This window comes from Ochotona princeps, chromosome 30 (genome assembly GCF_030435755.1).
Source record: "Ochotona princeps isolate mOchPri1 chromosome 30, mOchPri1.hap1, whole genome shotgun sequence".
Taxonomy (NCBI): Eukaryota; Metazoa; Chordata; class Mammalia; order Lagomorpha; family Ochotonidae; genus Ochotona; species Ochotona princeps.
In genome coordinates, this window is record NC_080861.1 from 21126218 (window position 1) to 21143108 (window position 16891).

At 48.8% G+C, this 16891-nt stretch overlaps 2 protein-coding genes across 4 annotated transcripts in view; both read right to left on the minus strand.

Moving 5' to 3' along the window:
* The window catches only part of SLC22A14 (solute carrier family 22 member 14), a 980905-nt gene that overhangs the window by 850953 nt on the left and 113061 nt on the right, over window positions 1-16891 (minus strand). The gene's annotated exons all lie outside the window — the stretch shown is intronic.
* On the minus strand, window positions 1971-14447 carry CDV3 (CDV3 homolog). 2 transcript variants are annotated; one of them, XM_058657220.1, is made up of 5 exons: window positions 13803-14442; window positions 13299-13375; window positions 4692-4837; window positions 3708-3867; window positions 1971-2273 (listed from the first exon to the last, which is right to left on the minus strand). In XM_058657220.1, the coding sequence occupies exons 1-5, from the start codon at window positions 14040-14042 to the stop codon at window positions 2267-2269; spliced, it is 630 nt and encodes a 209-aa protein (XP_058513203.1). In that variant the 5' UTR covers window positions 14043-14442; the 3' UTR covers window positions 1971-2266. The 2 variants fall into 2 exon arrangements, with proteins under 2 accessions (XP_058513203.1, XP_058513202.1); XM_058657219.1 differs by lacking the exon at window positions 1971-2273 and adding an exon at window positions 2374-2746 and having other exon boundaries at window positions 13803-14447.

Here is a 16891-nt window from a genome sequence, read left to right on the forward strand (position 1 = left end):
GGCGGGGATGGGAGAGGAAAATCTGCCTTGTATTTTAAATAACATTGTCAAGGAAAAAAAAAAGCTCAAAGTACTAAAGCAAAAACTGTCAAGCATTTGAACTCATTACCACAAATCTCCTGAAATGTTCTTCCATGCGTGCAGGGTTCCTAGGCTTTGGGCCGTCCTCAACTGCTTTCCCAGGCCTCAAGCAGGCAGCTGGATGGGAAGCGGGGATGCTGGGATTAGAACCGGTGCCTATATAGGATCCTGGCACGTTCAAGGTGAGGACTTCAACTACTAGGCCACTGCACTAGGCCCCAAATGTTTAAATCTTAAAATGCAGCCATGCTGCTGTCTTGAGATATACTCACCCTGTACCCATGAGGGAGACCTGCTCACATGCGGGAGACCCAGAGGCTCCTGGCTTCAGCTCAGCCCAGCTCTGGCCACTTCAGCCACTTGGGGAGTGAACCAGCAGACAAAACCTGTCTCAGCTTACCAACTCTCCCAGACAGAGGGAAAACTTCTTTTAAAATAAAACGTAAAGCATTCCAACAATTCATATATTTAGTTTTTATTGAGTTTGTTAATGTTACAGAGTTCTTGCACTGCGAAACCATGCCTGAGAATCCAAAGAAATGGTACAATGGACAGCCTCATCCACCCACCATACAGTAATGAAAACTTGATTCATGAGCATTTTGATAATTCCACATTCCTTTAAAAATTTGAGTTGGAATTTAAATCTGCTGCAGGTCTTTAGATATCTAACACAGTAAATAAAACCTCCACATATACATCTCAGTTCATTTTCTCTATCATAGATCCAACAAAATTTTGCTGGAAAAAGAAAAATGTATATGTCTCAGGGGGAGTATGTGGCTCATGGTCCAAGGGATAATTTGCTAAGCTCTTCGGGTCCCAAGTGATGTCCTTAGTTTCATCATCCAACTCCACGCTGGCTCGCTCAGCTTCTCACACACACACACACACACGCACGCACGTGTGCGTGCACGCAGTCCTACCCATCAGCAACATTGCCCAGAGCAGCTGGCTGACCGTCACGAGCTGCTGCAGCCCTCCTGGGAGTCCACTCTCGCACCGCACGGCTTCGCCCACCCACTTGCTTCATTCTCGTCAGTGGCGAGTCTGCAGCTCCCGCCTTAGCTAAGAGATTAGAGAAACCTAGACACTCCATGAAGCGGTTCCATAGCACTGCAGTGTTTCTACTGAACCCAAGGTACAAAATCAGAAAACTGCCAGAGTATCTCGTGTGGCGGGAGGAAACTTTCAGTAATCCTGGGTAGCTTCCTCAAGTCCCTCTCAAGGACTGAAGGCTACCGGACGTCTTAGGCTGTAATGATTACAAGCAGAAGAAGTGCTACATCACCGTTCTCCTCGACTCTCCGAATGAACAGGGACCAGATGCACCAAACGGTGGACCATGGATCCTACCGAGACAACAGGCACCTGTAGCGTCCACCGCCTTAAAAATCGGGACAGATGTCTAGGTGATGCAAGAAATATGAATGGTTTCCGGGGGAAGTTTTGCTCTTGTTTCTCTGTGTAAGGACAGATCGGTACCTCTCTTCACCCGAGCAGGTACCACTCTCCCCAGCCATTTACACCGCAATCCAGACCTGATCAGAGGCTGTAGCAGCACCTGGGGGACAGCCTCCAGCAGCCACTGCCCTCCACAAAGGTGATTTGGTTCTGCTCTGGGGATTGGCAAAGTCGTGACACATTTCACAATTCTAATGCATATTTCAGGTTATTTACTTAGAATAAGCTCTATCAAAGAACTCACTCTAAGTCAAAACAAAAAAGGCCTTAATGTGGAGCACTATGCAAATAAAAAAATTACTTAGAAAAAAATTATTCCCATGCCCACCCTCTTTCCCATTTTGTGGACCCAAGTTTGATTACCAAATTTGGTTACCTTGGAATGCAACCTTGGTTGAAAAGATGAACCACAGCCCTACAGCAGGTCTTTTGAAAGCAGTATGTTCCAGGAAGTCGTATGTGGCCACAGCCTACTGCAGCCTATTTCTTATGGGTGGGGCACAGGACAGGTCCATTAAGGTCACTTAAATCTTCATCTTTTACAGCAGATCAGAACCCAGGCGGCTGACTTTCTGTAGGATTTCTGGTAGGAACCCAGCAGGGCTAGTTTCAATGTTTGCTTCAGCACCCAACAGCTGTAACCTTCTCATCCAGAAGCTGGGATCCACAGGAAGTCCACAGGGAGGGCGGCAAGTCTGAGGTAGTCAGCCCTGATGGAAGCTCAGTATCTGAACATAAAAAGATTTTGAAATGACCACTAGCTGGGGGGGGGGGGTTTGAATTCTGAATTTGCAGAGTAATTATGAGAGCACTCCTAAATCTAGCACACACACCCCGCCTTTTTTTTTTTTTTTTTTTTTTTGGTAACAAATGAAAATTCCCCTACATCCCACACAGAGAGTTGTGGCACTTTAACTTGCAGAGGGCAATAGGGCCAGGTCACTTTTTGCATCGGGCGCTGCAGATCCAGTAGAGGTCAGATGATGAATGGCTGCTCGTGGCGCTCAGCTGTGGGCTCATGACCTCAGGAGGGCTAGCAAAGAGCATCCCTCAATCGCACTGCATGCGGCTGCTTTTCTGATTCTCTAGCACGGCATACTGGTTGTCTAGCTGGAGTTTAAGGGCCTGGTTTTTGGAAACCTCATCTCTACCTCTATTTTTGTGCCTTACTACTTCATAGCTCTTCTCCATTTCTTTATCCCTAAGGGAAAAGAAATGTAATCAGTAATTATTTCTTCGTTAGGGGTTTTTTGAAATTATTTTTCCTTGCAAAAAAAAAGAAAAAAAAAAAGCACAATTTAGACGAATCATGAGGGACAGTAAGGGGAAACTAATATGTAAAATCCTTATCGATTTGCTTAAAGGCTTCAGTGTGACAGAACACAGAGAATTCTGCGCTGAAGCCCCATGGTCCCATCCTCCACTGAACAGTAACTGCAAACCCATGTTAGGACCAATGGTTCAAAGCTGTGGAACATGACATTCCTCCCAAGACTTAGTTTTACCTTTAGCCAACAGATAATCTTGACGCATAACTAAGAGTACCAGCCTTCTATTTCAAGCAGGAAGGTGCAGGCATTGTTCTGTTGGGACAGACTGGCAGCCGAGTGCTGAGCCGCTGCCTCCCTGAAGTCCCCCAACACTGCGTCTGCACGCAGGACACAGCACAGCAGCACCAGCAAACCACACTCGGAGGCAGTAAGCTCAGAGTCACTGTTGTCACTCACATGTCTTTCCCATTTTTATGTTTATAAAAATTCATGTCCCTAAATAAGAGATATTGAATGTGCTCATTTGACTCCAGGTAGTGTGTAAGCACCTGCTGAGACAGTATGATTCTAATATCAGGTTTATAAATGCCACCGCCTCATCTAGTCACGTGGACTGGGAACACAGTACAATGCTGCTGTTTCATGTCTAGCTTCCATGTTACGAGGAACATGGCTGCCGTACCTAAAGACCAGGGAGAGACCTCGCAGACAACACTCTGTCCTCAGTGCTCCTTCCCCTGGCCTGGAAAGGGTTCCAGACAGCCCACAGAACCCTGCTAAGAGCCTGGACCTCAGCAACAAGCAGCTGTCCCAACAGTGAGCTTTAGCACCCAGCCCAGGCCCTGGCCAAGGCACAAAGGCTGCAACCCAAGCTGCCATCACAGCACTTACTTCCGGCTCTCTACATGCTTGGCAGTGGACTGCAGGGACGGGAACTGTGTGTCACTGTAGATCTCAGGTGGTCCCTGTGGCGTTTTCCTGGTTGTGGTTAGCCTGGCTCCAGGTGGCCTATACACACCACTAGACATCGCTGGTTCTGGAGTTTCTGTAACTAAACGTTGAACAATTTTAGAGAAACCATTCAAACACTTGACACTGAAATCCACTACTCCTGCCTGCCAACACTTAATAGTTGAGAAACCATGATGTGTACCGCGGGTCTCCAGGTCAGACTTCCTGTCGTCTGGACAGTCTTTTCAAGGGTGGTGGTCAAATTCCTCCCAGTATTCTTCTCCAAGAACATCTATTCCTCATCCTTCATTATTTATACACGGGAGTTCTGTAAGCCAACTTATTTCACGAGTGGAATCTGATGGTCCCACCAAGGGATTGCCTTCCACAACAGGCCCCACTGCAGTTCTCAGTCAGCCAATGGATCAATGTGCTTCTCCAACTGTTTTCATTACAGCCTTCTTAACTTCCTCCATTTGATGAAATTTTAATGTCTTACCAATTGCATGTATCTACTTGTATTGGGCACTTGGTGGGCTCCAAATAACTTTTTTAAAGATTTAATATTTCTTCATCCTTAAAAGACTTAGTTTGACCCTTTGGAATCAATAAAGATCAGCCCTACTGAGAATCTGAGCTTTGACACAAGACAGGGAAACATGAAATAAACAAAAACCAAACACAGGTGTCCGACAACATATCCTTTACACTGATTATCTACCTAACTCTTTAGCAGCGAAATTTAAAAAAAAAAAAAGCATGTGTCTAAACTTAAAAAACTGCTCTTCACCTAAGAGTGAAGTCTTTAAGCAGCCCACTGGCCCTCACCCCGGCACAGCGTGCATTGGCTAAAAAGCTGACATGTGTAATTACCTGATTACACATAAACTAGACATCTTTCTGAAACACAAATATTAAGCTTACCAACTACTGGAGCAGGAGCTGCTTGGACTGGAGCTGTTTTGTTCCAGGGACCTGAAGATTTTTCTATGCCACCACCGCCACCTCCGCCTTCTTCCCAGTTGTCACCTGGATCTTCCCTCTTCTCAGTATCATCTTCTTCCTTTTCACTATTAGAAAAGCAAAGAAATTCAATTAGAGTCACACCAGAACCATTAGCTCTGTTATCTATGGACCCTGGAGAAGTCACTTGACGTCTTCTTCAAGGCCTGAAATGTTTTCCTTGTTAAACTAAAGAAAAAACAGATTTCATTTTACACAGTGAATTTTACTTGACTTCCTATGGAAAAAACAAAAGGATCTCTGTAATTCTCCTTTTTGCAAACTACCTCATAGTTGAAAAAACATACAGCAGGACCCCAGCTACAAAGTTAAGCCAGTCAAGGGAGGAAGAGGTTACACAGAAGAGTGATGAGGCACGATTCCTGGGGCCAGCATCTTGATGCAATGGATGAACCTGCTGCTCCCGACCCATCACCCAGTATTAGAGGGCCAGTTCCAGTTCTGGCCGCTGCATTTCTACTCATGCTAAGTAGCGAGCCTAAGAGGACGACAGCTCCAAATTTTGGGTCCCTGCACCCATGTGGGAGAGTGACTGCAGTCTGGACCAGCCGCAGCCATGTGCCACTTAAGAGCCAGCAGGTCTCCATCGCTTCACCTTACAAACAACTAATTTTCTAAAAATGCAATAAAGGTTTCTGGAGGTTGAACAATATTATATGGGGATGGTAATCCTATAGCATGTCACACACTCTCAAAACGGCTTCATGTTGTAACAGAAGAAAACAAGTGTGTCTAGAGTCAATGTCAGTGCTAATTTCATCACGACCCATTCTACTAAGAGCTGTCCCCCTAGAATCAGACATGCCTGCCTGTCAGCTGTTTCACTACAGCGTACAAAAACTTAGTCTCTGGCTGGCCAGGCATTACAAATGCAAGATACTCATTACTAACACATCACTCCAGGACAGAGACGCGTGGATTCTGCTTTTTCAATACCAACTTTAAACTGACCAGAGTTACAATCTAAAATAAATCTTTGCTCATGTCTTCGGCTGATTATTTCTTATACTTTATGTAAACTTGAATGTTCTCCATCATCAATACACCGATCTCTGACCCACGGATAATCGGCGTCATAGTTACGAAGTCAAGTCTGTTGGCGAAGGTCTACCCGCAGAGGCTACTAACCTTTCCCCGGAAAGGTTTCATTTTTGCCAATGGTGACTGGGAACGGTCTTCCCCATCTCCTGCCCCAACCAGCTGTTTCTCAGAGCTTTGTCCTTGGCCCTCCATTTTACACATTTTCTCCTTTGGGTATCTGAACCATAAGCACAGCCTTAACAATGTACAGACCAGATCCACAACAATGCCAACTCTTTAAAATCCTGAGTACATGAGAGCCTTTCCTGGCTTCCCCAGTTTATCTATGGAGCTTTTCCTTCCACTTCTATTAAAACAAGATGTATCTTGCACAGATATCTCCTTCAGGCAACTGGAAAGCAATTTCAAAGATAATGGCACTACCTTATGGATTGCCTACAAAGCAGAGAAGATTCAAGAACTGAGGTCTAAAATAGCAATTATAGGCTTCCACCTTAAATTTGCATTTATACCAAGATTTTACTTACGGATTCTACACTCCTGGCTTTGGCCCTGCCCAGAAATGGCTGCCAAACCAAACAAAAAACAAAAGCAAACAAAACAAAAAACTAAAAGCCATGGAGAACAGAATTTAAAAAGTAATGCACGGGCCTGGCGGTAACTTATTAAGTAGGACAAATGACCAAGTAAAACGCACAAGACTCGATCTACCCGAGTCTACCACTGACATTCAAACATCAGAACTACCTCCAGGGACTGTTTGCAAGTCTGTTCTGGAAGCTATGCCAGTGCAGTTACTGCCATAGTCATCCGCCAGGTCAAGGACAAGCTTGGCCACTACACCTGCCCCTGGCCGAGGGGCTGCACAGGCCCAGGCCCACAAGGCACTTTTCACATACGTCATACCGCGAAGGCCTTCAGAGGGCCATTATCACTGTTACCACTGCTGACTCTCAAAGCTGTTCACATACAGGTATTTGATTCTAAAATATATTCCCCCATATCTGTTTAAATACTGGTGAGTAATACATCGAAGCTCCAACTATTAGTGTGCAGTAAGCAATCCTTCCCCACTCCTCCCCCGCAACACTAAGAATCATTATCCCAAGCAGAAGGGGTTATGGGTTTCTTATATTTTCATAGATTTTTTTTTTCCAAATGTTCTAAAGGCAAGTACATTACTTTTTCTAAAGAATTTTATTTTTTTGTTGTTGTTGTTTTTAAATTTTTTCTAAAGGATTTTAAAGGAAAAAAATTCCGGACTTGGCCCGACAGATCACTGCTACACTGTTAGTGGCTGCCGTGTCCCTGACTGACCCAGGTGGCTAAGGAAACGATCCCAAGACTTCACTTCATAGATGAAGACTAGAACTTGAACAACTGTGCGGTCAGAAGGCAAGCCTTGAAACTCACATTTGTATGGGCCCCAACACCATGACGGCGTCCCTCACCGCGTACACCTCTCTCCCATCCCATCTGAAAGGGCCCTGCCAGCCACCATCCCCTCAAGGCCACACTAATGGGGCTGCCCAGGCCCGGCCTGTGAAGCTCCAGCACCAACCAGAAATAACCTTCAAACATCACAACTGTCTCCGGGGCCTGGTTTTCAAGTCTGTTCTAGAATCTATGCCAGTGCAGCAACTGTAATGTGCCTCCCAAGTATGTTACACAGGAAGCGACAGGTGACCGACACAACTACAAACAGCACAGGAGCAGCTTCCTTCACTGGAGACTCTACCACCTCCAAGCCTGCAGAGGGAAACACATAAATACAAAAACCACCACGAAGTGAAGACTAGATCTAGACGCCAGGGCCGGCATCCCACATGGGCACAACCACTTCTCCAGCTCCTTGCTTGTGACCTGGGACAGCAGTGGAGGATGGCTCGAAACCTTGGGACCCTGCAGCCACGTAGAACTGGAAGAAGCTCCTGGCTCCTGACCAGCTCAGCTCTGGCCAAACAGCCATCGCGGAATGAACCAGTGGATGGAAGATCTATCTTTCTATCCCTCCTCTCCATTGATCTGCTTTTACAATAAAAACAAATGACTTTTTAATATACAGATTGTAAGCTTGGAAAAATAAATATGGTTTGTTGATGCAAAGAACTGAAAAACAATGGAAAAATAAGAAAATATAATGTTTTAGACTGCTGTAACTCTAAAATATTAGATAGACTTTCGAAACACCATCCAACAGATAAAGGGACTAAGCCCACAGTACTGAAACAGGACAGAAAATGGTTTACATAGTCTATTTTCTTTCTTCTTCTTTTTTCTTTTAAAGATTTTTAATGGAAAGGCAGATCCACAGAGGAGAGCTCTTCAATCCACTGATCCAGTCCCCAAGGGGCCACAACGGCCAGGGCTGCGCCAATTGGAAGCCAGCAGTTTCTTCCGGGTCTCTCACATGGGTGCAGGATTCCAAGGACCTGGGCCGTCCTCTGCTGCTGTCCCAGGCCACAAGCAGGGAGGAGCTGGATGGGGAAGTGGAGCAGCCGGCACACAAACCAGGACCCACATGGACTCCCGCCACATGCAAGACGAGGGCTTTAGTCATAGGCTACCACGCCAGGCCCTGTTATTTTCATATCTACTATTTCAGAAAGTGTAGGCTGCAACAGCCAGGAATAAGACAGGAGGTAGCCAGAACTCCATCTGACTCTCCCCTATGGATGAGATGAGTGCAACCAGAAACTGGATCAAACCAGGGCTCAAACGAACTCCACTTACACAGGTGTCCGAAGCAGCGACCTTAACTTGCTTTGCTAAAATGACCAATCCTAATTTGCTTTTAAATCATCAATGTCATCTAGCATCTTCTGCTATAATGCAACACCTATTTTTCTAATAATCACTACACTACGCAAAAGCATGCCATACGAATCATAAGAGCCAACGTGGAACAAGGGGCACAACACACAAAGACATCAATGAAGTAAAAAACTAAGGCAAGGACAGAAAAAGAAAATAAAAACCTAAGGCAGGAACCTAATGAAAAACGTCTGTAAGCTTTTTGAATGTTAAATGGTTTAAAAAAAAACTAATAACAAAGCCAGAACACGTTGCAAACCTTTCTTTTTTTCCAAACATGTATTTCTACAGAAGAAAACCAGGCTTTGAATCAAAGCAGCTTTTGTTTTTAAACACTATAATACTACCCAATATAACACTACCAGTCAACTCTTGATCACAATACCAAACACGCTGTCATAAATCGAGCAAAGCGGTTCAAAGTGCTCAGAGCCCCTGAGCAAGTGCCCTCCTGCCTTGATTCCAGACTCCTGAAAATGCAGCCCAGTGCAGCAGGCCAGGGCCCTGGGTGACCCGGGTGACGTGGATGTGCCAGGTGTCTAGCTCCTGGATAATCACTTAGGAGACTGTGTGAATGCTCTCTGCCTCTCAAATTAAGAAGAAAATCCCAATTCAGATTGTTCTTTTGATTGTGGAGGTAAGGCTGATGGGACACTGGGAGAGCTGCCTGCTAGGCTCGACTGTGGGTCAGAGAGCATCACACACACAGAACCTGTACTGCTGCATTACGGCCCTGGACTCTACCGCGCTGCCTCACACTCGACTGTGTTCTTTACACTTCTAGAACGGGGCGGTAAAACTCCCTAATTTGACTTGAAAAACCCATTTCATTTTTATTGCACTGTAGATTTACAGAAAAGCGATACAGAAAGACCTTTCCTCTACTGGCTCATTCCTCAAGTGGCCACAAACTGCCAGAGCTGAGCCAATCCAAAGCCAGGAGTTTCTTTAGTATCATTTATCAGGAGACTATTCTCTCAAACACTACATGAAAATTTGTAAGGGGGCCTAACATGATGGTTCAATGACTAAACCCTCACCTTCCATGCGTTAGAACCACATACTGGTTCGAATCCTGGCTGCTCCACTCCACATTCAACTCCCTGCTTGTGGCCTGGGAAAGCAGTTGAGGACGGCCCAAAGTCTTGGGATCCTGTACCCACGTGAGAGACCCGGAGGAAGTTCCTGGTCTCTGGCTTCATAGAGGCTCAGCTCTGGCCATTGCAGCTGCTTGGGGAGTGAACCAGCACAGGGAAGAACTTTCTGTCTCTCCTCTCTGCAAATCTGGCTTTCCAATAAAAATAAAACAAATCTTTTTTTAAAAAAAGATTTATTCCCAGGCCACAAGCAGGGAGCTGGATGGGAAGTGGAGCTGCCGGGATTAGAACCCGTGCCCATATGGGATCCTGGTGCGTTCAAGGTGAGGCCTTTAGCTGCTAGGCCATGCGGCTGGGTCCAAAATAAATAAATCTTTAAAAACACAATGTGAGCATTTCTGCATGCACCCGGAACTCCCTTCTCAACACTGAGAAGCAACCAGAACAATGCCAAGACAGAATGTTACCACACCTCATACACGCAATTTCCCGATGCAGGTGTCCGCACTGCAGCACCGGCACAACTCAAATGATCTACTAGTGCCTACTGCAGAACCAGGGTTTCACAACCTTCAAGCCAAGCAACATGGCTTAACACACAGCAGTCACATGAATTCGTGCTACAATGAATCTAGCTTGTATTTCCCAAAATACAAATTATCAGCTCCTCCTTTAAAGTCCACACTTCTCAAGAAGTTCCTCAGAAATCACCGACTACAAAGAACTCGATTCAAATATGACTTAACACTGTTAACCTCAAAAATTAAATATTTCAGGCCCAGCGTGACAGCCTAGCAGCTGAAGTCCTCGCCTTGAACACATCAGGATCCCATATGGGCACTGCTTCTAATCCCAGCAGTCCCGATTCCCATCCAGCTCCCTGCTTGTGGCCTGGGAAAGCAGTTGAGGACAGCCCAAGGACTTTGGACCCTGACCCACTTAGAGACCAGGAAGAGGCTCCAGGCTCCTGGCTTCGGATTGGTGCAGCTCTGGCTGTTGTAGCTACTTGGGAAATTAATGGACGGAAGATCTTCCTCTCTGTATATCTGATTTTGCAATAAAATACAGCTTTTTAAACAATTCAAATATTTCCGACTTTTTCCCCAAGTCCATTTTAAAGATTTGGGTTTCTTTACCACTACCAATGGCTTCCTTTTCTCAAATACTTGTCTAGAGACATGACACTGAGTAAGATTAATTCAGCTGGAGATTTCATGGCACTTAAAATCTTGAAATTCCTGGTAAACACGAGACAAGACCTTAGTGTTGTCTACCTTAGCGTTGCTGCTATTAATATATTTAACCTTTGCTGAGGGGACCAGCTGAACGTATGTAATATCTGCAGTACAGCAACTCCAACACACAGGCAGACTGCCAAGATGCGAATGAAAGGTACAGGTGGACTCAACTCCACACTGCCCTTGTGCCTTACACCAGAGACCAGACCGCATAGCTCAATGGGAAGACACACACATTAAAGCAAACTGCTGAGCCTGACGTTTGGACGCCCGCTTCCCAAGCAATAATTACAGGATGGATACTTGGCTCTGGCTTCTGACTCCCACTTCCTGAAGCAGACCCTGGGAGGCAATGGTGGCCCTGGGCTTGTGTCATTCACAGATTCTAGCTCCTGGCTTTGGCCATTTCCAGGCAAGCACTGAGGAGAACCAGAGCTGGGAGCAGACTCCTAAATAGGTAATAATAAATAAATAACAGACTCGACTTTCAATTTGGTCCACTTCAAACAGTTTTTCCCTTCAAAAAGTGCTGCTGTGGTCCAGAAACACTACTATGCAGGGCCAGGTGCCACTGGCATGGCCTGGAACGCTGAGGACTTCACAGCCCCTTCTTGTTTTTAAATATAATCAATTCATACTGCCTTTTCTTCTTTTCATTGGGAAGTCAGATTTACAGAGACAGAGAGAGCGCTTCTGTCTTCTAGTTCACTCCCCACGTGGCCATAATGGCCAGAGCTGCGCCAATCCAAAGCCAGGAGACTCTTCCGGGTCTCCCACACGGGTGCAGGGTCCCAAGGCTTTGGGCCGTCCTCGACTGCTTTCCCAGGTCACAGGCAGGGAAGCTGGGTGGGAAGTGGAGCACCCAGAATACAAAATGGAGCCCATATGGGATCCTGGTGCTTGCAAAGAGGGACTTTAGCCACTGGGCTACTGCACAGGTCCCACACCCCTTTCCTGAACCCCCTTTTTTATAGGCCCAGCGAGTCTCAGGATAAAGGAAGCACGGCTATTTTATAGAAATCTCTTCAAACTCAGGAAAGGGGCCAACATGGGCAGGAGAACCAAATCCCACCCCAATCATTTGTACTTGACACTACTACAATGGAATCCATCAGCAGCTGCCTCTCGGGTGGCCTGAGTTCCAGGTGCCGGGCCCGTGTGGCAGTCAGATGCCTCACTGTACCTAGCCATGGGAAAAACACCAAGACACTGACACCTCGGGTGTCAGCAGTATTCAACAAACATTACATATACTAACCCTGGTTTTTCAGTAAAAGTCATTTAAAACCACAAATCTTATCACTAGGGTGATCAGGAGGACGGTTTTGGGGTAAAAAAAAAAAATCCTTCTTTTTTTTTAATAAGTATTTCTTCCACCATGCCATGAATTTTTTTTTAACAAATTGCAAACCTCAGGCACGACACAGCTTTTCAAGATCATGCCTTTCTTTTTAATCTTGAAACAACAAGAATCAGATACCAATTTTATTTACAAACTGCTCCCAAAATAGGGCATTTTGAGATTGGATTTAACGAACAGCACTAATTTCAAATCCTCAAGGACCCAGCATGGAATCCTAGTGGCTACATCCTTGCCCCTGCATGTACCGGGATCTCATACGCAAAGTGATTCCTACTCCCACAGCCCCACTTCCCATCCAGCTCCCTGCCTGTGGCCTGGGAAAGCAGTCGGGGACGGCCCAAAGCCTTGGGACTCTGCACCCACGTGGGAGACCCAGAAGAAGCTCCTGGCTTCCGTTTGGCTTAGCTCTGACCGCCGCCGCCACTTGGAGAATGAGCCAACAGATGGAAGATCTTTCTCTCTCTCTCCTTCTCTCTAAATCTGAACTTTCAATAAAAATAAATAAACCTTCAAAAAAAAAAAAAAATCTCCAAACCACTTAATTCAAGTTCAAGTACTCTTGTTAAATAATCGCAGACTCTACTGAAACTCATTCCTATAAAGCTATGCATAAACTTTTCCAGTGTTGGGACGGGGGTTATACGTGTCTTTTTTTTTTTTTTAAAGATTTTTGTTTTTAAATTGGAAAGTCAGAACTACCGTGAAGGGGTTACGTGTCCTTCAAGGAAGGCACCACGAGGTGCTGAGAGGGGACCTGGCTCTGTACCACAGATGTTGGGGTTTCCTGAAGTGGGACACCTGTAGGTTTCACAGCAAAAACACACCAAAACCCTGCATTTCTCCGTAAGAATCCTCTACTTCCAATCCAAAACACATCCACATTTCACTTTAAACAACAACGAACTTAAGTCCAGCCGCTACTCACGCCACCCAGTCGCTTGGGACTAACCCATACCTTATTTGCATTGCCTGAACTCGAAGGCCACTGTAATCAACCTCTTTTTGTTCGAATTCTTTCCATTCATCTTCATCCTGTGAAAAGCAAACGCCACGGGGTGAAGCTGCCTTGCCTGCAGCTCTTTACAGAAAGTCCCACTCGGTGGGGAGCCCGCGGCTGCAAACGCGCAGGGCACACCCAGCAAGCATGGCACGCGCGCCCCAGCCCCCCCAAGATCAGAAGCAGCACGCGGCCCGGCCCGGCCCGACCCGGCCGAGATGCTGGCCGCCGCGTCCTCCGGCCGCTCGGATGCTCAGCTCGGCCATCGGGAGCCCGGAGGCGGCGGCCAGCAGCACGGCTCCGGGCGCTCCCCTCCCGGCCAGGCCGGCCAGCGCCCCGCGGGGCCCCCCACGCGCGGAGGGCCTCGGCCCGGCCAACGCCCGCCCCGGAACCCCGGCCGCCCAGCGTCCCGAGGGGGCCCCGCGCCGCCTCCCGCGCCCGCCCGGCGTGCGGCCTCCTCACCTTGGTCACGGCCTTGGCGGCGGCCCCGGCGCCCGCGGCCCCCACGCCCGCCGCGCCGCCGCCGTCCGCCGGCCGGGCCCCCGCGCCCGCCCCGCAGCCAGCCGAGCCGCTGCTCCCGCCGGCGGCGCCTACGCCCGCCGAGCCCGCGGTCCCGGCCGCCCGGCCGCTCCGCTCCTTCTTCTTCTTCTTGTCCCTCTTGGCGAAGAAGTTGTCGAGGCTCCGCTCCTCCGTCTCGGCCATGGCCGCGGCTGCCTCGGCCCGGATGGGTGGGGCCCGCGGCGCTCTCCCGCCGCTTAAGGCTCGAGGTCGGCTCGGCGATCACGCGGCCCGGAGCGGCGCCGCCCCGACCCCGCGAGCTGGCCGAGGAGCGAGCGGCTCCCTCCCGCCGGCCCTCCCCGAGACGGCGCGCCGCGGCAGCAGGGCAGAAACCCGGCCTCTCCTCAGCCCGGCGAAGCGCGGCGCGGGCCCGAGGCGGCGGCGCGAGCGGGAGTCGAGGGAGAGGGGGCGGGGAGGGAGGAGGAGCAAGGGGGGGGGGGAGGCCGCGCGCGCCGCTCTGGAGGCGGGGCCGCGCAGAGAGAGCCAATCGGATGCCGGCTCGGGGCGCTTAGGCGACAATCCGGGCGGAGGTGGAGGCGGGGCCGCGCAGAGAGAGCCAATCGGATGCCGGCTCGGGGCGCTTAGGCGACAATCCGGGCGGGGAGGGGCGGGCGTATGCAAAATACCTGACGTGTCCTGAGTGCGGCATGCCTATAGGCCGAGGGCTCTGCCCTGAGGGCGGGCTGCCTGGCTTCGCGGGGCGCATGCGTGGAGTGCACGTGGGTGTTCGCTGGCCTCTTGGGACCCGCGGCCTTGCGGTGGGTTCAACTTAGGCGAAACCCGGAAGGGTTTCAACATGGCTTCGCCTCTCTGCCCCGCGGAGGTGAGTGAAGCGAGATGGAGGAACAGGAAGCGAAAGGCAGTAGTGGTAAGCGGGGCAGCCAGGGCACCGCTCCAGAAGGAATGAGTACTATCATGGAGAGGGCGCACGTGACAGGCCCCGCAGGCGTCTGCGAAAAGTCGTCCTCGGACCCGGCGTGGAACTGGGTCCGAGTCTTCCCGCTGCCCTTCCTCCCTGCCACCCTCTTGTCCTGTGTGGTCTTCCTGGAAGTGAACCCATGAAAGTTCCTCCGAGGGGGTCAGACCCGAGTCGTAAAGTTCCCGGGGTACGGGCAGGGCTGTGTGCCCTGCTCCCACACACACACACACGTGGGCTTATTCCTAGCTTCCTGGGGCTCGATCTGGCAGCCCTCGTTTTTCATCATTGCAGAGTTATCTCTGTGAGTGGGCTTGAAGTTTAGGCCCATTTACTAAAAGATCTTTCATGCGGTAGAAGGAACTTGCCCCCACACCAGTTTTACGGGCCAAAGAGAGAGCTGTCACAAACACTTAAGAAATGAATTAAACACGTTGGTAGGGCAGCTGGAAACCTACTCCCCATACTTTTCCTTTAGAATCGCCCTGTGTTTACCCCGCATCACCATGGATACTGTGCAGCTGGCTGTCACAGAAGGCAGGCCGCAGCCTTGATGAACAACAAACTTCCGTAGTGCCCTAAGGTAAAACTGTCCCCAGCCTTTTGGGATGAGGCACCAGATAAGTTCTTTCTGTGACACCACATATGCCTGTCACCACCACCTTCCCTTAACATCTCTAGTCAATCTCCTTAGCCGGGCTCTCTTCTGTGCTACCTCCTTCTTTTCTTTTTTTCCCTAAGTCCTTCCTCGCTTTCTTCCCTCGCACTTTTTATATTTAAAATTGTCTTTTACTGATTTCAAGGGCAGAGAACTAGAGACCTCTTGGCCATGCCTCAGAGGCTGGTAAAGGCTACAACCCTGCCAGACCAAAGCCAGGAACTGTAACTCAGTCTAAGTCTCCTATGGCTGGCCCCTGCCAACCTTTGTTGCTTTGCTTTCCAGGGTGTGTATCTGCAAGAAGCTGGACTGGGGAATGCAACTGGAAGTCAAAGCCCGATGCTGTAATGTGGGTTTGTGGATGTTGCAAGTGGCCTGCTTCCCCCTAGCTCTCATCTATGATGCACTTATTGGCTATATTCAAGACAATTCACTTTATTCAATGTTGGGTAATTTGTCTTTCCTGAATTCACCTTTCTAATCTAGAAGAGAAGCTGTATAGATAATAAGTCAGTTGAATACCATAGCCTCATAGGATCCCCTCAGTGCACCATGATCTTGAAGGAATTCATGACAAGAAAATGCAGTAACTCAGGGCTGACAACAGCAGAATTTTCCACTACCTTTTCCAGACGAAATGCTCTTAGAACTTGACTGCGAGTAAGAAATTAACATCAGGCCAGCAGAGACACCACTCCAGGAGCCTGGAGCCTCTTCTAGGTCTCCCACACGGGTGCAGGGTCCTAAGACTTTGGCGTATCCTTGACTGCTTTCCCAGGCCACAAGCAGGGAGCTGGATGGGAAGCTGGGCCACAGGGATAGAACTGGCGCCCGTATGGAATCTCAACGTGTGTAAGGCAAGGGCTTTAGCCACTAGGCCGCTTTGCCGGGCCCCACACCTTCACATCTTGCTGGATGTAAAAGTGAATGGTGACGAGGACTCAGACCATTCCCAGGTCGTTTCGGCATGTCTTCAGAGGCTCTCAACACTGGCTGAACGTGGGCATTTCTCTCTGGATCCTCTGAGGCGACGGTCTGAAGGACAGCACTTATCTCCCTTAATGAGACCTGCTGAGCTGGTCCAGCATTCTGTGAGCTCCAAAGGCTGCAGAAGCGGTTGGGCCCCAATCCCATTGTCCCTCGGTTTCTTTCTGCTGAGCTATTTGATCCAAGTTCTGTTCTGCTGCCTAGGTTGGACATTGCACTCTTGCTCAGCTCAGAGCAGTGCCAAAAGAGATCATCAGGGTACAGTGGTTAAAATCCCTCTCTTCTTTGTGGCTTCCTCTCAAACACTAAGACACCCACTGGGCCACTGCAGGAGCTGCCCACCCTGCTTCACCCTGGAGAGCAGCTGCTTGGTTTGCCACTGAGAGGACTCTCTCTGACTTAGGTTCAGAAGCCCAGAGACTTTTCTTCCAT

What these genes read in the sequence shown, in the direction of transcription:
- CDV3 (XM_058657219.1), bottom strand. Translation starts at nt 14,042, where the DNA reads ATGGCCGAGACGGAGGAGCGGAGCCTCGACAACTTCTTCGCCAAGAGG. An exon ending in CCGCCAAGGCCGTGACCAAG is followed by an intron (nt 13,376 to 13,802) that starts GTGAGGAGGCCG and finishes TGCTTTTCACAG; the next exon opens with GATGAAGATGAATGGAAAGA. An exon ending in GTTCAGGCAATGCAAATAAG is followed by an intron (nt 4,838 to 13,298) that starts GTATGGGTTAGT and finishes CTTTTCTAATAG; the next exon opens with TGAAAAGGAAGAAGATGATA.